This window comes from Pocillopora damicornis, chromosome 6 (assembly GCF_964200805.1).
Source record: "Pocillopora damicornis chromosome 6, jaPocDami1.2, whole genome shotgun sequence".
NCBI classification, from domain to species: Eukaryota; Metazoa; Cnidaria; class Anthozoa; order Scleractinia; family Pocilloporidae; genus Pocillopora; species Pocillopora damicornis.
Window position 1 is genome coordinate 5,452,501 of NC_142675.1, and position 25,579 is coordinate 5,478,079.

Here is a 25,579-nt window from a genome sequence, read left to right on the forward strand (position 1 = left end):
TTCTTTTCGGCGAAGTCCGTTGCGTAAGTCCGAAAAAAAAAAATCGAACCGCAAGGAGCTCTGAGAGTGAAGTCCTCTTTCGCTCAGTAAAATAACAATGTATCTCTCAAAAACGCACCCGTATCTAAAGAGCCAAACCTTGTTTACAAAATCCCATCCAAATGTGTTAATCAACCCTTCAACTCCCAAATCAAATTTGTAATTCTCCTTACTGTCAACCATACAATTCTCACAATGTTAATTCAGAGAGTTTAGCATTGAATCAACTAATTATCCCCAAATTGATATTTTTCTTTATTCTCATCACTTATCTGATTGATATTGTATCGATTTTGTAAGGAGAAATTCTTTCTTTGTCGCACGTGGGAGTTAAATGTTTAAGCAATGACAGCTCTCCCGGGATCTTGTTTATTTTATATATGACCGTGTATTGTTTTCGAATCGCGTTGGAAAAAAATATAGTTTGAAAAGACGCAGTATTTACAAAGGCTAAAGATTTATAACAATTTCCCACCTTCGCGGAAAGTACGTCGACCATCACTAATAAATTCAATAGCCCCTAATTGCTTTTTTTTGTGCTGAACAATAGGAACTCATGAAACAAAAGATGCCCCGATTCCTGGTTTTGCATCCATTGTTTTTCCTGCTGCTTACGGTGGCTATCGCTCGTGGACAAGGTGGGTCTTAAAACGATGTTGCCAATACTACGCTGAATGTGATTTCATCGAGAAATAAAAAAGGAAAAAAAATAGAATAACTTCAGATCATTTGCATTTTTTAAGCAAGTTGACTTGTACGAAAATATCAGAAGTCAAAAATAGAGGTTGTATCTTGAAAAAAAATGAAAAAAAAATTTTGATAATCTGTGCATGCCCGAGCATGCAATGAAATGAACTTGACACGTAGATTAAAAGAAATAAATTCTCGAAAAATTTAAAACATTCAGCATTTTCTATTTTATCATAACGTTCCATGAAAATTCTTTTACAGATGATCCAATATCGGCAGAAGAGTATCAAAGCCAGATTCGCGCAGGATTTTCCACAAACTGGTTTAAGAGTTTTGCAAAGAAGCCAATGAAAAAGTACTCTGAGAAAAACATCGAGGACATCCACGATAAAGGGTTTAGTAACTTACGAATTCGATGCGACGCAGAGCTGTACTCATCCAAAGTTGAATTCCAATGGTTTCTTGGCAATCTAACAACCATTGTGGACGGTTGTCTGAAACACGATGTGATTCCTATCATCTCCTGGATTCACCATCACGCAGAAGCCTATGCCACAGAGGAGGACCATGACGCGTACGTTGCCTGGTGGACAGCGGTGGCTCGGCAGTTAAAAGACAGGGACTATAGACTGAGTTTTAATCTATTTACAGAACTTGGAATAGACACTTGTTCAAAAGGAAAAACTGAGAAGAAGATAGTAGAAAAACTTTGCAACAACAGTCTCCGCAGAAGAACCGATAAGTATAACCGGTGGACCAAAGATGTGACAAAAGCAATCCGAGCTACAGGTGGCAAGAACGCGAAGCGGATAATTATTCTGGCGTCGCCAGGAAAAACTGCGAAGGACTTAGATAGAATCGATCCAGCGATTTATAAAAATGATTCATACATGATGGCCGAGTGGCATCTTTATGCTTCAGGGCCAATCAAAACGCCTGGCTCGCAGAAGTACTGGAGCGGAGACGGTAAACGTGAAGGCCAAGAAAATGTCAAAAAAGCAATTAACGACGCAACACATTTCACAAACGTAACTGGTCTGCGGACTTATCTTGGTGCATGGATGCCTCAAGATAACATAAAGGGAACATTAACACAAGCAGAAGTCATCAAATTTGCCGTTTTCTTTGTAAAGGAACTGCGCAGGGCTAAAATACCATGGTCTATGAACGTTCTGGACAACTACTACGACACCAAGGAAAGCAAATGGCTGAAAAAGCCTCAGCGCATCGTGGGTCGAAAGTTAAACATGGCCAAGATTTTGAACAATATTCGAAAAGTGATGCCATAAGGCTGTCAATTAGTTAATTATACGTCATGAACCTAGAGCTAACAAGGATTGTTTCAATTAGTTTTACTTGTTGAAGGCTAGTCTAGGGCAAAATCATTCTAACGAGTGATTGTATACTACTGCTTTCACACTGTCAGAGTTAGATTTAAAAAATAAATAAATAAATTAAAAGAGTAATTTAGCGCAGTTTTGATCGTACACTAGGCATATTGTAGACTTCAAACGTGATGAAAGCTTCAGACAGGGAGTGATGCAAACTAAAACTTAAAAAAATACTTCTCAAGGAGAACATTTAGAGACAAAGCTGACGAAGAAATTTGAAAACCTCCTCTAGTCTGAAAATTTGCGTTTGACGACTTTTTGGGTGTGTAGCGTTAGAAATAAAGCTTAATTGAGCTACCATTCGCTAAAAGTTTGTAAGTTGATTGTTTTTAGACTGTTTTAAGACTGTTTCCTGAGTCGACATGATGGTGTAAGACCTGATGCATATGACTTTTGGAGAATCGTAATAAATCATTCTAAAAAGGAGAACTGATGCAGTCTTTACAATTGCCTATAAGAATCAGCGTGTTGGGGGTGGCTACTGGGTGCGTTAAAATTTGTCCACAAATTCATTTTTACGATATATATTGTTTTTAGGGAAGATATGACTGTTTTATTTCGAGCAGTCGAGCAGTCGAGCAGTCGAGCAGTCGAGCAGTCGAGCAGTCGAGCAGTCGAGCAGTCGAGCAGTCGAGCAGTCGAGCAGTCGAGCAGTCGAGCAGTCGAGCAGTCGAGCAGTCGAGCAGTCGAGCAGTCGAGCAGTCGAGCAGTTTAGCAGTCAGCTGAATAAAGAAGAAAATTCCGAAGAAAATTCTCGGTCCTTCTTGCTTGAGCGAGTCAGTTCTAGAGCCAACTCCCGCAAACTTATAGTCGCAACATAATGTTCAGAGTTGTGAGGATATTTACATGTTCATCTCGTCTGCGGGTTAATTAAACGTCTTCAATTAAATTGCCCGGCTGGTTCCAAAGAGTTTTCATTGCCCTACTGCAATTTTGCGACATCTCAAAAACGTTAGTTGATTCAATGGGTAAGTTTGATTACGTTTCAGTACGTTTATGTTTTGGTATGTTTATGTTTGTCTAGTCTGAACTGCATTTGAGTATTAAAAACCCGTCTTCGCAGCGCTCTAAGTCGGAATGGGTTCTACCGAGAAATTGTTTACTTTGATAAGGGTTAGGATGGGGATATAGGCAAAACAATTTCTGAATTTTATATTCTGACCGGATAAATCTTTTCAAGCCCTTCGTACCCTGATTTCTTATTATTTTATGCCATTTTAAAAAAATTTGCCCTGTTTGCCTCAAGAATCATGGGCTATCTCACTTTCTAATAAGCAATTATTATTATTCATCACATTGTGGTATTATACAGGGATTTCCAGCCCTGAGAAAAGCCGTAACAACATACTGAAAAAATATCCTTTTTTTATGTGTGTTGATATAGCTAATCAGCTGCTGAAAAGTCACTCGCCCTTGCGTCACTCGGTCAGGTTGGTGAATGAACGGCAAAGCCTTCACGATTCTCGATACAAGCTGTTTGTCTTGAGAATCCTCGAATTATGGCGGCTAAAACGCTAAAAAAATCCGTATCGCTGACAGACAGCGAGGCTCAAACTTTTCTAGAAGGGGAAGAAAACAATATACTAAAAGAAAAACCGAAAGTTAAATATTCAGCGGCTTTGGTGTTGGCATTTCTCTCGGCTGAGAATGAAAATCGACAACTGGAAGATTTGCCTCTGGCCGATTTTGGCCATTTACCTGATAGACTTCTTCTGTCGATAAGAACAAACTCAATAAATGAGAATTTTGAAAATTGAAAATTAAGACCATCTTTGTTTTTGTAATCATGATTCGACACATTTTTCCATCTGAAGGGTTAGTACTAACGCACCCTACAATTGTTACTCGGGGATTGTCGATTCATTTATTTTCATTCATTAATGAAGTCGGCTTTTCTTCTCAGTAGAGGGCTATTTTTTTGATATGATAAACAAAATAATACATGGTTGCTAGTAGATATGGAATTTCTATTCTCGTGTTCAACTCGAAGAGAAATTTCATATCTACGCGCGCCCATGTTGGTGGCAGCGCCCGCAAAACAAACAATTGCGTGGAGCGAAGTTTGAAACTTTTGGACAATGGTGGCGATAGATTCGCAAAAAGCGGAAGAGGACAATCGAAACAAAGAAAACATAAATGACTCTCGAGAGCTTATTGTGCTACAACCACAGTTGGCTTTATTTCCCGGCTCTCGAAACGAACAGGTCGTTCTTAATTGTTGTTGAAGAGATATCTTTTTGCAAAATATAATTGGTCCAGGGATAAAGTGGCTATCGAGTAATTGACTTGATACGAATCGCATAATTCTTTCTTTGATTTTATTCGATCTGTAAGAGACAATACATAATTCTTAAGAAATCTAATGGCGAGCGATTCGTGAAATTACATGCGGAAAATACGAAATTACAATACTGAAAATCAAACTGGTTACAAAACAAATTACTTACTTCTGTGGCGTTATCCAGTCAGAAATTACTACAGAACAGGTCAGCTAGACGGGCCAGCAGAAAAACTACAGGTCGGCGAGGAATAGTACTTTCTCTTTCACAACTGAAAAACGTGTCATTTTATCTCAAGGTAAACTTACTAAAATGATTGCGCCATCGATTGTCAATCAAGGCTACAATCAAATATCAATCAGCTAATTTGTAAAAATCAATCGACGAAACAATAATAGATCCTTTGTTGACCAAGCTTGTGCGGCCAAGATGGCTGGATAATAGCCTCGTTCTTTTTTCTTAGCGGGCTTTTAAGGGCCTCGCCTTCATCTCAGCCATAACAAAGCGAAATAGACTCGACCATCATCCAGCCATCTTAACCCCACGCTAAGTGAATAACGCATGTTTACAATTAGAAAAATACAGACTCTTGATTTTCATCAAGTTTATAAATGATACTCGATATGTCTATTTGGTTATCTAACTCTTTCTAAACATCTCAGCGTATCAAACACTGCCATAAATTTTTTTCTTATAATTATTTTTCTCAGGGAGGCACTTTACAGAAGAAAATGTCAGCGCCTTAACGGATTAATATCTGGGAATGTTTTGAGTTGAATGACCTCGACCAGGCGGAAATGCTTTTGTCTGAAGTAGTGAAATATTAAGCCTTGAGTCAGTCTGACATTTTGATCGACACAAGAGTGTTCTGCATAATATAAAGACCAAACTGTGGATACAAACTTTATTGAGCACCCAACATCGGGGGTCTAAGAGATTGAACATAAAAAATAACATCGAAAACACATAGTCAAAAGTGAATTTGAAGTGGAATGTTTACAAAAAAGCAGCAATCAATGTGATTAATAAGGTACTTTATATATCTTTGGCTTAATAACACAAGAAAAAGAGATATTCATCACATAACTTCTGCGCTTTCTGCTAAACTTTATCACACTTGATCTAATATCAGAATCTTGGCGACTTGGTACTATTTTACCATATATTTTACAAATCACAGCCGATGAAATCGAGTAAAAGCTCCATTAACAAGTAGTGTTTACTCTTACATCCACCTCACCCCTCACTGCCTAGCAATAGTCCTTCTCTCACCCCTCCCTGAGTAATAACACTCCGCCTCCCACCCCTCCCTCAGTACTAGTAGACTGCATCCCACCCCTCCCTGAGTACTAATGGTATGCTTCCCCCCTATAAAATGGTCCAAAAAATGGTCCAAAAAATAGTCCAAAAAATGGTCCAAAAAATGGTCCAAAAAAGGGTCCAGTCCATGTTTTACCCTATGCCAATATCTACTATATTTTTTAATTTTTCTGCGGTAATCGAAATAGTTAACGCTTATAGAAAGTTTTGAAAGTGAAGCATGATACTCTAACAAGGATGTGTGAGCAGTATAGTAGGTTTAACAAAGGCATTAACTGGTTTCTTAAAGGACTACATGCTTGCAAGTTCATTGCAGTCTTCAGTTACTAAAATTACTTCGTCGGTCTTTATATTTCCGCCTCTCTGTCCACGATTTGTCTCAGAGGTTTCACTTAAGAATTTTTCCACAATTTTTGGAACTTTTTCTTCAACAACCATTGCTCGCAATTTTTCCTGCCATCCTCCATCAACGTAAATAGCCACGATCTTAGGAGACGATAAAGTGAGGAACGTCAACAAAGTTTTCATCAGAGGCGTAGTCTCAGAGGTGGACAATATGGTCAAAGAAAACACAATCAACACAGAAGACACGATCAATATGATCTTCAAAATTAGTTTACAGACGCCTTCTCTAAGAGGCATAAGTTCTTCACATGCCATATCGAAGAGCCTTTTTGGAATTGCCATTATGTTTTCAAGGTCGTTGTCTGCAGTACTGGGTAAATTTTGCAGCTGATTAGAGTTGTGAGGAACGTATTTGACCTGATTTTGTCTTAAACTCTTTTTATAATAAAATAAAGCTAAGGCAAGCTCGTGGTATGTTTTCGTAAAATGGCTATAGTTTGACCAAATGTAATACAAAACAAAAACGAAACAAGCCACGTAAGGAAGGTGTTCCTCTGAAAAAGAGAGTTCGAAAACGCTTAGTAAAGCAGATAGAGTACCGAAAGCTGCTAACAGCAAAAGCAATGCGGCACCCAACATGGAAACACACGAGAGGAAACTGTATAATAATTTGATTAATTCAATACGTCTCTTTGATTTTATATTGCTCGGCCTGTATTGAGCCAAGCATAAGGCTGCGACAGGAGAGGTCCATAGAATACCTATTAAAGTTAATAAACAGACTACGAACACTAGCACTATTATCACAACGGGTATACAGAGAAACAAAATGATAAAAAGGTCAAGACGAAGCACAGAGATAATAGAAACTCTGCGGGAGGGAATCACCGAAGCGGATGTTTTTATATAATTTACCATACACCTTTTAAAAAGCCTCCAACATTCTATAAAGATCAAAGGTTGGAGGCGTAAATGATTTATGATAAGCCGAGGAAGTTCATCTTGACATGAAAGGATTGTTGGTTTAACCAACTCACAAACACAGCAAAGCTTTTCCTTCGTTGACCTTTTCAAGTAAAACGATATGTAAAAAGCCTGAATCCAATAACAAAAACTGGAAGCTATCAAGAATCCTTGCATGGATGACTGCATTTTAAAAGAGCTATTAGTTTTGTATTCAAGAAATGTTGCACCACACAGAAATGGAAGAGGTATGATAAAAACTCGCAAAAAGAATGTTTTTGTGTTGTGCCAGACTCCTTCGCTTCTAGAGAAAAAGTAATTTCCCGCTAAGCTTCGGAGACTGACGGGACTTGCTCCATCAAGACTGACATATGGAACGTCATCTTGCAAGATCTCCGTCGGGTAGAAGAGACAAAGGAAGGCCAGAGAGTAATGTATGAACACTACGATGAATACGACAGAAAAGCAAATCAAAACCCTACTTGGCCATGCCCTGTGCTCCAATGCTCCTTTAGTGCTGTTGGTCCCGTTTGATATGGTAACATTAATGCATGATCGAAGATCATCTTTTTCCACCGCTTTATAACCGATTCTATCAAATTCAGCTTCTAAATTAATGAGATGACAAATGGTGGAAGAGCGGCTGCTGTAGTTCCTGGGGCTTGAAACACTTGTTCTTGCTGGGTTCAAGCTACAAATGGCGCGAATTTCTCTTTGATCTACATTAGAAAATACATTATTTATCAAGCGTTTAATCACTGTAGTCGATTGAGAAGGTCTTTTGTTTACCAAGCAGACTTGACAATATTCAGAAGCGTATTCGCTTGAGTGAACAGACGTCTCGTTCGCGCATTTGTCGTCCACTGTCTTCTCGTACCGTACACCAAGCTTGATCAATTCGTTGGTCGCCATTGAGGTTTTCATTTCACGCGTGAGTGCTGTTAGATCAGCAGTATGGACAGAACAATTCCAGTTACATCGAATTTCACTGCCGGAGCTGTAACTGTACGAGTTGTATGCAACGTGACTCAGAACAACCATAAAAACCACCAAACGAATTCGAGAGGTTGAAAGCATCCTTAAGGATCGATAGATGTCTACAACCGTCTAACTGAGGCTAAAGTTAGTGAAATATCAAATCCCCTTTAAAACCAAAGACGTGTTAACGGCTGCACAAGCGGATAAATTTGCCGAATCAGCATTATTTACGCTTGCTTGCGCTTCAAGAAAAGTTCACGTAATTCACTAATTTGTAAATTGAAACTGAAAGTAAAATAATATGACCGGAAGCAATAGGATAGTGAGGGGAGGGAGGGTGGGGGAGGGTGGGGGAAGAGTGGTTGTAGTTAACGTAGACCACAGAGACAGACTGATGAAAACTGCCCAAATACATAAGGGTTCCTGTGGAATGAAAAATAATTTAAGTTAATGATTCTTTCTCAATGAAATTATTAGACGAGTGAAACCTTTTGTAAGTTGCAGTGCTCCTTAAGCGTGGAATTCAGCGTAAGAAGAGTATTTCATTCAAAAGAATTTCACCATGAATTTCTTTTCACAAAGAATGCATTAGTGAAAGAGACAACTGTAAGATTTTTGAACAAATGGACCGTAAAAAGGCAAGCAAAACTAAGTCCAGTTACCAAATGCGGAACTCGTGATTCGGAGTGAATCTGTGAGCTTTCGTCCGAGTTTAGGATATAAATAGCTGATTAAGAGAATGGAAAGTTAGAGAGTTCTTAAAATCTGCCATTCCTGCCAATTGACTGTGGTTTAGCGTGGTATATTCTCTTATCGACAACGATATTCGTCATCACAGTGGTCAAAATGCGTGACTATTGCGTGACACGTTGACGTAAGCAGCATTAAACCAAAACACAGACACGAGTATGTAGAGATGCTTGTTACTGTTGTAGCCAGCTTCCCGGGCATTGCTTAGGTTTCGCCTGCTTATTTAGTCCGTTATAAATACTCGTGTCTGTGTTTTGGTTGTAGGACTCCATCGCTTTAACGAGGAGCTTGTTTCTTCAACATCTGAGAGGAATCAGTTGTCCTCACGACAATTGTTACTTGTCCCTGACTTCTTTTAAGCCTACTTTTAATGTTTTGGGCATCCCTAGAGGAGGGTCTTAATAGCGTAATAGCTTTTACAGCTAATGGTAAAAATTTTAGCCTATTTACAGCTAACAGGTGAGATCTTTTCATTGCGGTCGCCCAAAACGCTGTGACGGCGGTTTCGAAGTGTTTTGGTATCCACCTACCAAATAGGAGGCAATACCTATGTGACCTCTTTGTCATGCGAAACATAAACAGAAAATGACATGATTTACTTTGGTGAAGCTCCTAAATAGTAGCTAGGATAGCTGAAAATATCTTGTAGCTTAGAAGATAGCACGGTAGCACTCTCTTGACAGCAAATAGCAACTAACTCGACATAATCAGGACACTTATTTATCAAATGTGTAACACGATCTAACTTACGTAACATCGATTATTATGTAATTATTACGGATACCATAAAACGTGATTCAAATGATCATTAAATAAAGTGTAAACAATCAAACGAAAGAGTAAAGTATAAAAAAGGGCGTTTCAAAACGAACCACATAAATCCCTAGTGATATGAGTTTCCCTTCTGATTTGCTTGCCAATTTCCTGATACCTCCTTGATAAATAATAACTTTCTTATTTTTAATTTCAATGGAGAAATTTGGTTATTGTTATATCATTCAGAAGATCTCACAGGGAAGACCTGGGGTAAAGGAAAAAACTCCATGCGGTGGAGGGAATATTACCCAAATGTTCATGATGACATTGGTATCCGTTCTAATTTAGTTATCAAATTATTGGTCAACACCTGTCATATTTTAAAATTTGATTGACCTACATTTTTGTTGTCTTTTAGCTGCCATGTATAACAGTTCAAATAAATATGTTAAAAACTGTATATAATGTTGTGTTTTCGATTTAGAATTAAAAGAAGAGCGGTGCCCGATCCTTAGTGAAAAGGGTATCCCTTCCCAGATTGATGATGGCCATTCCCCATACCTGCATTCAACAGATCCAAATAAATTGTTTATGTACCCTCGCAGTCATTACAAGATTTGGAGGAGGGAATTTTCAAGTCTCTCGTGAATCCTGTTCAATGTCATATTCTTGGTGGAATATTGTCATATTTTCCTGTTTACAGATCCTGTTTTGCAGTCATTATTCTTATCTCCAATATTCACAGAAGATCACAGTCATATGAACTATGCAAACAAATATTGCTTCTCAACTACAGTCTTTATGTCTGATTTAAGAAACACCAAAATTCTCAGGGATATTTGTATGTCTTTTATCAATGTGGAATATTTTCCAATAGGCCATGTGACCTGGTAAACCATGTAAACTACTAGGAAAGAATTTTATTTGAAATATCACAGTTGTTTACCTTTACCTTAGCATAGAAAAGATTAATTAACTCAGTGATATACCAGCAGGTGCCCTTTCCCAATGAGGCTGCCTGCAGTGTTTTCAATTTGTGGACAAATTTTTATTAACCGTACTGCAGTGAAGTTGGAACAACTTATAAAAAGCTTAGAGTGTGCAATATTTCTACGGCAGAATTGAAAATTAAACCACTGATTACTCTTCGATGCTGGGTCTTTTTACACAAATGCTTGTGAAAGCAAGGCTTTGATGTATACCTTCGCCGAGGGTATACCTCACTACCGGAGAAGTTTCTGTTGATGGGCATAATCATATAGCCAATACTCAGCATCCTTGGATGGTAACTAAAGAAGCCTCAAGTCAATAACTGGCCGTAACAGTGGCAAGATATATATATCCAACTATTTCTTAAACATGTATTGTAATGTTTTATAGATTCTGTTTATAATTGATAATAGATTCTCTGTAATGGAAATGCTTGATGTGAAGTTATTACACATTTGCATTTAACCTTTGTTTCTCGTCAAGTGGGGCAAGGCCAACACGCAATAGATGTAAACAGCACACCATACTTGGTGATCAATAAGCGCAGCGAAACTTGGTTTTTGTGATACAATATGCCTTAAAAAAAATTAAGCCATTGTCTCTGAATTTTGTCTAATAAACCCACAGAACATCGATCACTAGTTATGTTACGATCATTTCGTCTTTATCTTTCATTTTTCAACTGTTTCTTCATCGTCAATTAACGAGGTTTTCCAGAAAACTGTAAACCAACATTTCTTGTACTGAAAAAGAAAAGAAGCGTGGACAAGTAACCTCGTTTTGCTACAGCTCCTTTACCAGGGAAAACCAGGAACTCGGCTTAATGCCATATAAACATTAGAAAAAGCAAACTTAAGTTTTATTTCTTCACCTTTGGTAATCATCCCAAAAGAACTTTCGAAAGAGCATGCACACAACTGATACCTATTAGAGTAATGATCTGCAAATTGTTGTTAAGAATGACGTTTTTCTTGGCTTTGTTAGCTCAGTTTTTCTTTTTCTCTATCGAAACCAGCATTAATTCTGAACCTGCTAAAAGATTTCTCCTAACGGTACTGAGTGGTTCATTGCCCAAAATAATTGAGATATTTCAATCTGCAAGGCAGAAAAATATTGAAGCTCGTAAAATTTTTCATAGGTACAAGAAGATCATGACTGTTAAGACTGAAGGGGTTATTTAACATTGCGCGTTATGGTTGGCCTGTTTCGGCATTTACGAGTGAGTTCAGTAAGGCATTCCCCGGTGTATGGGATGTGTGGTCATAGACTTTCGTTTCGTTGTCAAAATTGAGCCACTGAAACATAGACTGATGATATTGACAATCAACGTTAAGTACACATTTTGGACGGGGCATTTGACTGAAACAGAGAAAGATAGAAAAGAAGACAGCGAAAGAAAAGAAGAAAGAAAAAGAGAAATAAATAAAGAAAAATGAAAGAAAGTAAGACGAAATAGATCAAAGATGCAATAGATATGTTTATAGATTTTTTGTCTGGAGCTTGCGAATATGTCTGTTATAGATGTTGCAAGATGATATATGTAAATGTAAATGTAAATGTTTTCAAACATTCTCTTTTGTGGAAGAGGAGTCATTTTCGACAATGATATCAGCATAATTTACACAAAGTGAATTAAAAATCTGATAGCAATTTCAAATTTCTTTGAGACACTCAATCTTAAACTATCATATGGGTCTGGAACATAGGAAATATGGTCAACATTGACAAGTAACGAGTAGATTTACCTATCCGTTTAGATAAGATCGTATGCAGTCACATGACCATCAGCCATATTTCTTGTTGAAATAAGAGCGCTCAGTGTGACTAAAAAGAGAACTAACTGATAAAGGTAATGATTTCTCGTGCAATTTGGTGTTCATAGGCAAGAGTAAATTGTTTCAAAGAAAACACAATTGAACGAGTCCGTAGGGCAAGTGCAATTTGTAGTCTTTGAAAAATTTTCAAGTGCTTATTACATCAAATTGCACAAGAATTGTTACTTGTTAATAATGTATATGAGAAAACATCACGGAGTCAAGACAGACGTAAATTTTGAAAGCGCGCAAGTGCTATCTGTAATTTGCACTTGTGTTACAACTTTGCACTCGTATTACACGAGAATACACTCATTTTAAGCCAATCAGAAGCGCGTAATTTTTTTCAAGTATTTCAATATATGCAATATAGTGTTGTATCAATATGGTGGTTATGCCATTATGTGCTTTTGTGAAGCCCTTTGCAATGTTATTAATCGTTATAATATACATCTCTTTATGTAATGGTTAACGCTTTAGACACCAAGATTGATGGTATCACATTTCTCTTCATAATATTCTTGTCAAGTAAAGATTATGTCGTGTTGAACAATTACTCACAACTTTTGTTGCAATTAGTGAAAAACCGCATTCTGTTGTAATAAAATATCTTTAATTTACGGTTACTCAATTCGACTAGTCAAAAACGCCTTTTCCAAAAACCTCGTGGTTCTGGAACCCATGTAAGAAGTACCGTCCAGTCCTTCTCTTGCATCATTCCCTCGCTTATAGGCCTGAATCTCCTGATTCAGAGTAAACTATAGAAACATCTGCCCTATGAAACTTGAAACGAAACGCTAAACACTCGAAACGATAAGTTCTCAAAACAATGTACGATGTACGAGCACGCTGGTACATTTCTCCTCGCTTCGCTTACTTCACTGGACAACATCATACTCTGCCTGAGTGCCTGTTCTAGCTGCTGCAGGTCGCTGTTCCCTTCGCTCGGTTCACTCTTCTTTGATTTCTCCGGCTTATGTTCCCGCGGAAAATCTAGCAGTAAACCGCTTTCGGCGCCTTCGGGTATTTCCATTTCGTTCGTCGACTCATCCCAAGCAGGATGCAGTATATTGTTCCAAAATTATTACCCTAAATTTTTGCCTCTTTCAGTCATGGGACGTGAAAGACCCTCTTCCAGTCCTGACGCAAAGTTCTTCAAATGACTTATGCAAAAGGAACTAATAGCTTGATTTTCAAAGTGTTCACTTACAAATAGCTTCTCTTGTATCCAATTTTATGCAAACCTTTTATGATAAGATTTCTTTACGGCCGGGAAAACAAAGAACCTACAAAAATTTGCAAAATCAGCTCCAAAGGTGAGGCTTTGTTGTTCAGTCGGTAAAGACAATAAAACTAGAAGTTTTAAAACTTTAAAACTTTAAACTTTTTTAAGCTTGTTTTACCTCATTGTTCAACTGGAAATCGCTTATGAACATTTCATGACTCACGGTTTAGTAACAACACCGAGATAACTCAAGCAATTAATGTTTGATAGCAATGACTGTAATGGTCATGAATGCTGATTACCGGAGGTTGAATCAGCAAAGCGCGAGATGCCAGTACGATGGCAACTGCTCTCACCGACTTTATGGATCAAAATAATCCAACCTCAAGGATTAACCTTCCTTCTATTGCGATTTGAATCGAATGAACAACCAGCCCCTCAGCAAATTAGTACTCGCCAAACCGGCCAGAAATATAGTAAACCCTTTGTTGTGACGGCAAAGATGACCAGCCAATTCAAAAGGATTGTGGGAAGGACTCTGTGTAATCACCTGGCCATTGTGAATCAATATGGCGATTGGCCCACTGTAGATGTTTTCTTTCAGGCGATAACACGATGCCAACTAGATAACGACATTCTTTTTTTTGCCGACTATCAAGAAGTTCTTCCTTGGGGATGCAAATACAAAATTTCACTACCCGAAAATTTCTAGAATTATGCAGCTGGTGAAAACAGAAGATGAAAGGTTGTTTTCAATGATGCATTTGCATCGAAGACGGTAGCTTGCTACAGTCTTCCAGTCGGTAAAACGGAGCGCGATATTAAAGAATTACGCACAATCAAAACATTCCTCCCTTTTTCGCCCCCATCCAAGCTTCCCGCTCTTTTCGCTCTCCCACCACTATAATGCTTTTAATTTTACTATTGGAGAATTTAGATATATGGAAATTCACATATTTGCACTGCGGTGGAGAGATGAAATTAGAAGATCCTCGCAACTAAGAACACTACTGAAACTAGTAGTTGTAAATAGGACCTGAAAAAAAAAAATCCAGGTCCTATTTACAACTACTAGTTTCAGTAGTGTTCTTAGTTGCGAGGATCTTCTAATTTCATCTCTCCACCGCAGTGCAAATATGTGAATTTCCATATATCTAAATTCTTCATTCACTTGGATGTTTATTTGTACCCAATTCATTGACCAGCTCCCAGTTGGCTTGTTAGCTCAATTGGTAGAGCGCTGCACCGGTATCGCAGAGGTCATGGGTTCAAATCCCGTACGGGCCTGGATTTTTTTCAGGTCCTATTTACAACTACTAGTTTCAGTAGTGTTTTTACTATTGGGTTTCGTTTAATAGTGTTCCACCAACTGAACGCCTAGAATAAGCTATGGAGATAGATGCCAAATTGTGTGTTACAAGCGTCAGTAAGTCTTGCGACAATCTAGTCTAAATCCAGGATAGGAATTATGTCCACCCACTGAATTACTCTTCGATATTTTTTCATCGAGAGTAATTAATCAAAAAGTAGTATGCATGTAAGTTTTGCGGCCGTGGGTATTTTGTGATGGAACTTAACTAATACAATTTTAAAAAAAAATCAAAATTGCTGTGGCGCCTATGGGTTACCATATTATGATGGAACAGTTGTGAAGACAAAACACCCACTCAAAGTTTCATAACAGAGCCGCAGTTTTACTTGGGAATAAATGAAGCTATTCACGCGCACCTTGTTATCTTGCCTTTAATTCTATTAAAAGAACTAGGACTTTCAGTTTCTTAATATTCATCAGGGTTGTAAGTTAAACAAAGATTGTTGAATAACAAAAGAAAAGGTGTGCATCATGAAATATTAGAAGTTAAAAAAATTAACACTCGTCTTCGCAGTATTATACGTGAGGATGGCTTCTTTCGAACAATTCTACCAGTTGATAAAAGATGGGGATATGGGTCACATAAGTTAAACATTGTCAAAAATTTTGTGATCAAATAACACATTTCTGACGTTGTGCTACTTTTTTTTAAAATTAACTTCTTCTATTAAACCAAATATTAACCATCTTCGATGTAAGGTTTTCAAAGAAAGAACATTACTTACTAATTTTAAATTATATTATAGGTTGTTTTTCCCATGCTTTGATTTGTGAAACTGTACCTTGGAATCACGAAAAAAAAATTGTGTCATTTATATGAATTTTTTTTTTATATTTCTTTGAATTAAGCGACAGTTTTATTATGTCTTTCTTTACACATAAAATGCGCCAATGACAGAAGTAGAAGATTTTACCACCTGAAAGACCGCAAAAAGGAATGCAAAAATGTTGATAAATTTAAGTACCCATGCAGCGATAAACCAGCTCCAAAGATTCCTTCAGGCATGAGGATTTTTCAACAGCAAGTTGGGAAACAAGCACATTTACCTTTTTATCTTGCCCCTTCTTTCATTTTTAGTTTATAAATTTCGTTGTTAAATGTGATTCTGTTGTTACTCTGATTTCCACTCTTTTAGGATCATAACAAATTCAAATTTTACCCATTTAAACAATTTCACAAAATAATAAAGTTCGACTAATCCATGTTCTGTTTTAATTTACACAATACCATTTGCAGGAGCCCTCCTACATTTACGCAATTTCGGAAATTATCCCATCCGCTCTTGGTTATCTGAAACCGTTCCCATCAGCCCATTTGCTTCCGGTCATTCTATTTGACTTTCAGCTTCAATTTCTAAATTTAACCATCGCGTGAACATTTATCAAAATGTAAGCGAGCGAAAATATTGCTTACTCGGCGAATTCATCCGCTTGTGTAGTTACTGCAAACCTTGTTGTTAAATGTGATTCTGTTTTTATCCTGAATTCCACTCTTTTAGGATCATAACAAATTTAGATTTAACCCATTTTAACAATTCCATTAAATAAAAAATCGACCGGATCGACTAATCCGGTCATTCTATTTGACTTTCAGTTTCTATTTCTTAATTTAACCATCGCGTGAACATCTATCAAAACGCAAGCGAACGAAAAATATTGCTTACTCGGCGAATTAATCCGCTTGTGCAGTCACTGCAAACCTTGCAAATCAACACGGCGTTTGTTTGAAGGAGAAAAAATAGTCTTATTTAGACGATTGTACACATCTATCAATCCTTGAGGATGCTGTCAACTTTTCAAATTCGTTTTGTGGTCTTGATAGTTGCTCTGGGTCACGTCGTGGACAACTCGCCTATCTACCGTGACAGCCCCGGCAGTGAAATACGGTGTAAGTGGAATTGTTTCGTCCACATGGCTGATCTAACGATGCTTAAAAGAGAAATGGCGAATTCAACGACAGCGAACAACAAATTAATCAAGCTTAGCGTACAGTACGAGAAGCTAATAGACGACAAATGCACGAACAAGATGTCTGTTAACTCAAGCGAATCCTCTTCTGAACATTGTCAAGTCTGTTTGGTAAACAAACTACTCTCTAACTCAATGACATCGAATAAAAGTGCGATAAATACATTTATTCACAAAGAACACAGAGAAATACGTGCCATTTGTACTTTGAAACCAGTGAGTACGATTGTTTCAAGCCCTATGGACTACAGCAACCGTTTTTCTGCCATTTGTCATCTTATTAACTTAGAACATGAATTTGAAAGCATCGATTATCACACTGTGGAAACAGATCCTCATGGACTGTGCATGAATTTTACGAAACCAGGCAGGACGAACAGCACTAAAAGACTTCAAGAAGCTTTAGAACTCAGAGGATGGCCAAAGATAGTGTTAAATTTCTTCTCGTCTGTATTCATCATAATTTTCGTATATTACTCTCCGGCCTTTCTTTGTCTGTTCTACCCGACGGAAATCGTGCTAGATGGCCTTACTCATATCATTCTTGAGGGAGCAAGTCCCGTTAGTCTCCGAAGCTTTGTGGGAAATTATTTCTCTTCTGGAAAAGAGGGAATTTGGTACAAGGCAAGCAGATTCATTTTGAGAGCTTTTATAGTACCTCTTCCATTTGTTGTCTTTGCAACCGTCTTTACCGATTTTAAACATAGTGTTATTTCCATTATTTTATCCATAGTGTACGGTTTTGGTTATTGTGCTCATGCTTTTTTCCTATCATTTTATTCAGAAAGGTCAGATCATGCTGTCAACTTTTCAAATTCGTTTTATGGCTTTGAAATTAGGTCATCGAAACCAAAGTATTGTGTCCTTTGTGATCATCTTAAGGCAGAAGAGCTTCCTTATCACGATGAAATTTCTAAACTTATTATAAACCATTGGCGCCTCCAGCCTTTGATCTTGGTAGAATTGTCGAGGTTTTGCAAAAAGCGTTTCCTAAGATATTTCAAAATGCCTGTCACGGTGATTCCTTCCAAAAGATGCTTTAAACATTATGTGATTCGTCTTGTACTATTAATCCCTATGTTGCTCTGTATACCCGTTGTGGCAGCAGTATTAATGATTTTTGCAAGTTTATTAGCTGCTCCTTTAACTTCTATATTTATGAATCAATCCATACCGAGACCGGCTGCAAATACAAAAATGGTCAACTTCATAGCTGCGGGCCTCTTCATAATTTCATGGATTGGTACCTTTTATCTTTTGCGATTAGCAGCTTTCGGTGCTTGGAATGCTTTAGAACGTGTCTGCCTACTCTCTCTCTCAGAGGAACATCTTCCCTACTTGGCTTGTTTCGTTTCTGTCTTATATTACATTTGGTCAAGCTACAGCTCTTTTACAGAAACATACCACGAGCTTGCCCTGGCTTTATACGATTGCTACAAGGACTCAAAAAGAACCCAAGTTCAAGATGTTCCTATCACCTCTGATCAGCAGTCAGAACTACCTAACAATACACACGATCTTGACAACGTGATGGCAATTCCAAAAGAACTCTTCGGAATGGCATGTGAAAAACTTTTGCCTCTCTGGGAAGGTGTCTATAAATTAATTTTGAAGATCACAGTGATCGTGTCTACTGTGTTTATTATGTTTTCATGGGTGACAGCGTCCAGCTTTGACACGACGCCTTTGATGAAAACTTTGTTAGCGTTTCTCGCTGTCGTGTTTCCCAAGATCGTAGACATCTACATTGATGGAGAATGGCAGAAAAAAATGCGAGAAAAGATTATGAAGGAAAAGGTTCCAAAAATTGTGGACAAATTCATCAATGAAAAAAAAAAAAAAAAAAAAAAAATTTACTGCGATGATCACATTTCACTTTCATCTACAACCGCAGTACAAATATGAATTATTTCACATAAAACTTCACACCATTTCACTGCACGGGAAGATATAAACTCAACAAATTGACCTCGCTCCCAATGTGTGGCTTCATAGCTCATTTGGTAGAGCATCGCACCGGTATCGCGGAGGTCACCGGTTCGAATCCCGTTGAAGCCCTGATTTTTTTCAGGCTTCTTCTTTCCAATTGCTTAAATTGGAAAATTTACTGCGATGATCACATTTCACTTTCAATGAAACTTCTATGACAACTCAAGCACAGGGTGACAGCTCTGATGAGGAGGCTAACGATCGAAACTTCAGCTTTGAATCGTCTTTACGGTGGCGTATAGATGTTATCAACTCAGTTAATGATATCTAATTAACCTTTGATACTCTCCCTTACCAAAGCAAAAGTATGGGAATGGTATGGGACTGCTTGGGCCATATCTGACCCATAGATGGGAATGGTATGGGAAGGTAACCTGGGTATATGGAATTGGTATGGGGCCAAATTTTACCAAATTTTTAACTATGGGACATGCATGGGAAGAAAATAGAAGGCTTCTTATTTTATGGGAAACCTATGGGAATAAGGTTCCCATACACATCCCATACCAATAAGAATTCCCACAACTGTCCTTACCTATGGCATTGATATGGGACATTCATTATGAAGAGTATACCATAGATTACCCATACCAGCTGACAGGTGTTCATCATGCCATATAGATTTCCCATTGTGAAAACTGTATGGGATCTCTATGGGGCATTCACTCTCCATATTTCAACCATTTCAGCTCTTGTTTCCCAAAGACCTCCCATGACAGTAGTTCTATGGGAAATCTATGGGACATATCTATGCTCATAATGGCAATGGGAAAACACATGTCCAAACATTGAGTAATTGACAATTTTATTAATTGGACTGAGACAATAATGTCCTCTATTGTAAACAGAGAGCAAAAACCATTAATTATTCTGACAGGCTACATTTTTTTAAACTGAAATGACCATAAAAGTCTAAGAATATTTTACATGAGTCAAGAGATAACTTTGCAACACTCTGACATGCTTCCCTAATAAAAATAGATGAAAATTTCATTCAAGTTTCTGTTCACCTATGCATTGTCATTGTGTTACATGTCATAATTCGAGTGTTAACTTGAGTTTTATGAAACTTACAACAATATCAACATGCATATACTGCATCATACTTTGTTGAATAATAGATCCTTCTCTTTGTCACCATGAACTGAAGGCCTTTTTTCAAAAAATTTTTTTATGTTTGAAAAATTAAGTTTGGTAGCAAAGATTCAAGGCTTTATATTAAATGAAATCTTTGCAGACTGTAAGTAGGAAAATAACAAGCTACATGTTCCTTATTACATGAAATCTTTGCAATGCCTAAACTTTGCGAATTTGGCAATTAATTTTAATATTGAAAAGTTTAAGTGGCATGAAAAACAAGTTTTGTGTACATAACATGATGTGAAAATTATGTGATGCATTAGGTAAAAATCAAGAAAGAATAAGTTAAATTACAGTTTGCAAGTCCAAAAGAAAATGAAAAGTGAAGTTAACTTTGAAGATGTGAGTGTCAACGGACCTGAAGCTTGATAACATAATAGTTTTTGAAACTTATTTGTACAACAATCCTTATATTTAGGTCAAAGAATTTTTACAGTAAATTGCCAAAAAGGTAAATCACCTCACTGATAAACACAGAATAAAAGTGACTCAAAATACAAAACCTTTTGCAAAATTGTGAAATGCATAAACCTCAAAATCACAAAATTAATGTGGTGCGAAAATTTAATGTAATAAGGCTTCAGTAAGCTTAAATGCAAGGCCTTATGCGTCCGATTGTGTGTTGAAGACTGATGAGGAAGCTTGAATGCAAAAAAAATTCAGTGATTTGAATTTATACAATCATTGTTGATGTTCATCGCTTTGTATTGGCAGGCCAGTGACAATTTTTGGTCTAAAAATTTGCAAAAGAAAATGCATGTACATGTATACAAGACAATGTTCAGTCCTTTTCAAAATGGTTAGGAAAATGCGCAGCATATCCCACCTCACTATCTGAAAATTTAATGTACAGACACACATCTATAATGTCCTCTAAAGGGATAATGTCAAATCTGTTCTTCTTTGGTTGGTGGAGAGGAACAATGTGATTGACAACATTCCCCAATACTTCATGGCTTTCACAAAGTACTCCACTAGACTTGGGCATTGGAGTGATGACTGCGCCACAAGTCATCCTGGAAGTTTCCTCAACCAAAAAGAACACTTCAATTTGGCCATAGCTTGTGTGCCCTCCCTGGCAATACGCAATGGTGAAGTTGTTTCTTCTTGAAACTCTCTTGTACATTTGTGAGTGAAAAATGGCATCCCCAAATTGTAGACGTTTAAAGAAAGTGACACATTCAATGGACTCCACACCCAAACAAACACGAAAGATAGCAACAACATAACACTTGAGTTACTTGTGATTGGAGCTCCCGAATATAGCATGTCATCTGATTCTGTTCCACAATGTTCTGGAATGCATTCAGTGTCTATTTCATCAGGGTTCTCACAGTCACTGAAAATGTCCGAGCAAGCATCCTCGTCTTTGACAAATTGTTCAAAAGTGTTAGTATCCGCGGAATCAAACAGTTCAAATTCGTCTCCGCTTATCCTCGAATTATTTTCTTCTTCCAATCCAAATGTGCTTGAATCTTCCATGTCTTGCACTTGAAAATAGCTGCAGTCTTCACCTAAAATCATGCTGTTTGTTTCTGCTTCGAATATTTCAGCAGGATCGCCAGTACAAAGAGGCTGTGCATGATGTCGCGTGTCGGGAATCATTTCTTCAACATCGCATTTGTTTAAATCATTTCGTGCACCAGTTGATAATTGTTTCGCTTTATAGAGGTTGCCTTTTCGTCTTCTTGCCGCTGGAAATTTGTATGGATTAGAATGACGCATGTATTCTCGGTAGCGACCTCTTTGTTTTCGTGCAACCTTCTCGCCATCGTCGGCCATGTTTGTTGACTTAAAGTCTAGTTCCCGGTCCCTCACACGTTAACCCCACACGTGTTGTTATTCAAGTGCGCGTGCGTAGTGGACTTTCGGACTCAACACAAGAACACGTGGTGTTAAATTGACCAATAACGAGAGCCCTTCAGACCCACGCCGGAATGCGCGTCCTTTTCAAATTTTTCACACATTTCGGCAAGCCTTTCTTCAGAGAGTTTGTTACTTATACAGAGCGAGTTTTAAGGTTTGTTTGCCTATTTCCACTGCAAGAAAAGATGGAAAGAAATTCAAGGAAAAGAAGTGCTCCAGCGCGTCTAAGAGAAGGTAAGCAACTCGATTGAATCGTGTTTATGAAAGCACAAAGTGATCGACAAGCATGCATGTTGTCAGATCAGTGAAAAGAACTCTTTACTGATCAGTCTATCCAAGAGCAAGTTTCAATGATTGTAATCCGAAAAGTATGCCTGTTTACTACGTTAAGGCCGTAAGTACATGCACCTTTGTTGTTTATAATTTTTGCCAAACTATCAAGTTTATTCAAAAGGATTCACTTGTACTCTTGCATGCTTCTAGACCTTGCATATCAAACATTTGAAGACAAAGAAAAGACAACCTTTACTCACTCTGCACATATCAGTTGCCTAAATTTCCCTAGAACATGTTTAAGTAATGTCTCTAGCCAGAGAGTAATAAAAGAAACTACCGGTAAACTGAACTTAAAAGGAAAATTTGAGCCAAAGTTATGAATGGATTTCCCCCCTTGAATAGAACATTTCAATCAGTTCTATTGACTTTGGTGCTCCAGTAATATATTTATTGTATTGCAAATCGGGAAACATTACAACTGACCAAGAAACAAGAGTCCTCTTGTTGCTCCAAAAACTTGCTGCTTCAGACATTAGTCAAAATTCAAAGGGCATAGGGGTATGTACATTACCGGTCATCTCACCAACAGGAAGTTTCACCACCAACAAACTCACTGCCACTCTGCACATGTTTTAAGAACTAGAAATGCATGGTATTGGTAGTATCTTGGGTTGTTTTCTGGTGGCGAGACTCACTGGTGACAAAGTGACCAGTAACTGTACAGATTGTATTCCCAGAAAGCATCCAAACAGCCTGGCCCCTTAATTAAAAAAGTTTTTTTTATGCCTCTTGCTGCTGACGGTTAATTGTTTGAATTTAAGAAAATTCAAAGGGTTTTAATTTTTGTTACACCTGTAGAACTTTGGTACCTTGTAAAATATGAGGATGATGAAAATTTGTCAATGCTGATGTTGACATATTCTTCACCAAAGAAACACTTGCAATTTCAAGTGCAAGGGGAAGTGACAGAAAAGGCAAAAGCGGTGATGCAAACATTCCGTTGACCCCCCTCATCATTGATGCCCTTGTTGGTAAGTAGTGCAACACTGAATTATTTTATTCAGAAATAAGTACATAACTTGCAGTCATGGGGATCTCTAACTCACTAATTAGAACTTGAATTGACTGGGTTTTTAAGGCATTGTTGTCCTTAAAAAATAAGCAATTTAATACAAACTTGCATGCAATAATTATGATATAGAATTGAAGCAGAAAGAATTTTATTTGGACACAAAGTACTGGAATCCCAGTAGTTTCCATTGCAGCCCATTACAATTAACCTGGATTGAAACTTCCACAAAAAATGTATAAAACTGATCTAAAGGTTTTAATCTTACTCCCTTAGCCACAGCAGAGATAATTAAGACACCAGTAAATGAAAAAAAAATAATGTCACTGAGCTTTCAATTAAGTTATTAATTTTATAAATCAAGCAAACAAAACAGAACCCATTACAATTGATTACCTCCAATCAAGCAATTTTTGTTTCTTGGTAAGGCAACATTCCACGTATAAGTTGGGGTACTGTTTTACATGTAAATATGACTTAATATTAACTTAAACTTTTTTTTTCAGGTAAAGTCTGTTCAAAGTTTTCAAAGGACTCTCCTCAACTGAGCCAAATCATACAGAAGATAAACATGAAATGTGTGGAAGCTAGAAGGCCCCCAAGAGTACGAGAGTAACGAGCAGAGTGAACACTTTTTATAATTACTGTAAAACTGTTTAACTTCAAGAGTTTACCAATTTCATTATGTTGACCAAAAAGAAAATTTCTGTCTGATAATGTTGACCAAAATACAGAATAACAGTTTCATAGTCTTGGCCAAAAATAACAGTAACCGTATTATAGTGTCGATCAAAAAGAAGAGTAACAATTTGACAGAGTTGGCAAGTTAAGTCGTATTGCTTGATAAAAAAAAAGTAGTGTTGTTAATGATAGTGTTGAGCGAGAGGAAAACTACCGGTTTCATAGTGTTGACCTAGAAGAAATATAAGATTTTTGGTTTTTTGTTATTTTTATTCAATTTTTTTTGCAAGAAATTTTAGATGCAATTAAAGATATGGTTTCAATGGACGAATATGATGTCACCATTACTTGCCTTTAACCTCACAGTCCCTTTAGTAATTTCTGAATCATATGGTAAAGATATGGGGCTGAAGTCAAAGGACCCCATAGTGTTCCCATATGAGATGTCAGCTTTGCTGAATGCTCTGGGAATGATATGGAACTTTAAAATCCCATAGCAATCCCAAAGAGAATGGTCCAGGGTCATTATGGGAATGGTATGGGATTGTTGCATACCATTCCCCTAATGGATACTATGGGGAATATATGGAACTTTACGAAATACGTAGCAATCCCATAGAGAATGTTCAGCCATCATATGGCATCACTATGGGACTGACCCATACCATTCCCATACCAGATCCTATGGGGAATGTATGGAACTTTACGAAATACGTAGAAATCCCATAGTGAAAGACAATAGAATGCACTTGACGGGCACTAGTCACTATTTATGGGTTTGATATGGGAGCTAACATCCCATATAAAAACCATGCAATGCCCATAGATTAGCCATATGTTGTCCCATACCATTTCCATATTTGGACCATATATGGTCCATATCAACAGCTTTGGTAAGGGCTCCCACCGACGCAACACCACAGTTTCTTCACATACTTACCCCCTTTATTCATATGGCTAGAAAAATCTTATTTTGAAGTTTTACTCACAATTTTTTTTCTAAGGATATGTGAGGAGACCAGATGTGAGAATTTATATGTTGATCAAGGGGCTTAAAGAGTTCAACTTGATAAGTTTGTTTCTCTCATAACTTGTTTGTTGGATAATTTTACAACGCTTTAAATGTTTCCGCCAGGGAGCAATTGTAATCGTGGATGTTAGGGGAGCATCTAAAAATTAGGTTGAAGACGAGTAGTTTAAGAAATAATCAATTCGTGAAGATTTGTTGAATCTGTTATATTTACAAAAACAGACCAGAAGTTATGTTCCTTTTACATTATATTCTGTTACTAGTTCCATATACCTTAGTAAAAGACCGCATCCTGTAAACAATATACTTAAGTTTAATTCCTAGTTTAAAATCCTGTTATGAAGAAAGCCTTAGAAGGATAAAAATGTTACGGAATGTAAACCATCTTTGTTTACGTCATGAGGATGACCTCGTTATTTGCGAAACGTGTCATATTGAGATTAGATTTGAAAAGTAATGTTCTCTGGTTGTTTGAATACAATTTTTCATTAATAAATATACTTTGTGTGTGCCATGCAATTCTGGTGATGTTAGTTTGGAGAATCTGGATCTCCTTATAATCCCATATTTAATATTTTTCTTTAGTCTCATCACTTTTATACTTGATATTGTAACTAAAGGAGAAATTCTGTCTTAGCCACTCGTGGT

At 37.3% G+C, this 25,579-nt stretch overlaps 5 protein-coding genes across 5 annotated transcripts in view; 3 read left to right on the top strand and 2 right to left on the bottom strand.

Moving 5' to 3' along the window:
- The window catches only part of LOC113672490 (uncharacterized), a 3,674-nt gene extending 1,125 nt beyond the window's left edge, over positions 1–2,549 (top strand). Inside the window, exons 2-3 of the mRNA XM_089210397.1 lie at positions 590–677; positions 991–2,549. Coding sequence (XP_089066523.1) covers positions 590–677; positions 991–2,018 — 1,116 coding nt within the window. The 3' untranslated portion in view covers positions 2,019–2,549. The remainder of the gene's footprint in view (positions 1–589; positions 678–990) is intronic.
- Positions 2,550–5,868: 3,319 nt separating this feature from the next.
- LOC113672499 (uncharacterized) lies at positions 5,869–8,256 on the bottom strand. The gene has a single exon (XM_027188785.2). It carries the CDS (start codon positions 8,102–8,104, stop codon positions 6,011–6,013), a length of 2,094 nt encoding a protein of 697 aa, XP_027044586.2. The 5' UTR covers positions 8,105–8,256; the 3' UTR covers positions 5,869–6,010.
- Positions 8,257–16,511: 8,255 nt separating this feature from the next.
- LOC149043611 (uncharacterized) lies at positions 16,512–18,924 on the top strand. The gene has a single exon (XM_089210403.1). The coding sequence runs from the start codon at positions 16,695–16,697 to the stop codon at positions 18,783–18,785; it is 2,091 nt and encodes a 696-aa protein (XP_089066529.1). The 5' UTR covers positions 16,512–16,694; the 3' UTR covers positions 18,786–18,924.
- Positions 18,925–19,657: 733 nt separating this feature from the next.
- On the bottom strand, positions 19,658–21,936 carry LOC149043612 (uncharacterized). Its single transcript, XM_089210405.1, has one exon. It carries the CDS (start codon positions 21,789–21,791, stop codon positions 21,021–21,023), a length of 771 nt encoding a protein of 256 aa, XP_089066531.1. The 5' UTR covers positions 21,792–21,936; the 3' UTR covers positions 19,658–21,020.
- Positions 21,937–23,043: 1,107 nt separating this feature from the next.
- Positions 23,044–24,232, top strand: LOC149043613 (uncharacterized; the record flags this gene model as incomplete). The annotated part of the gene is made up of 2 exons (XM_089210407.1): positions 23,044–23,182; positions 23,727–24,232. Coding segments are annotated over 2 exons (249 nt in total), but the record flags the coding sequence as incomplete, so codon positions are not given.
- Between the last annotated feature and the right edge of the window lie 1,347 nt (positions 24,233–25,579).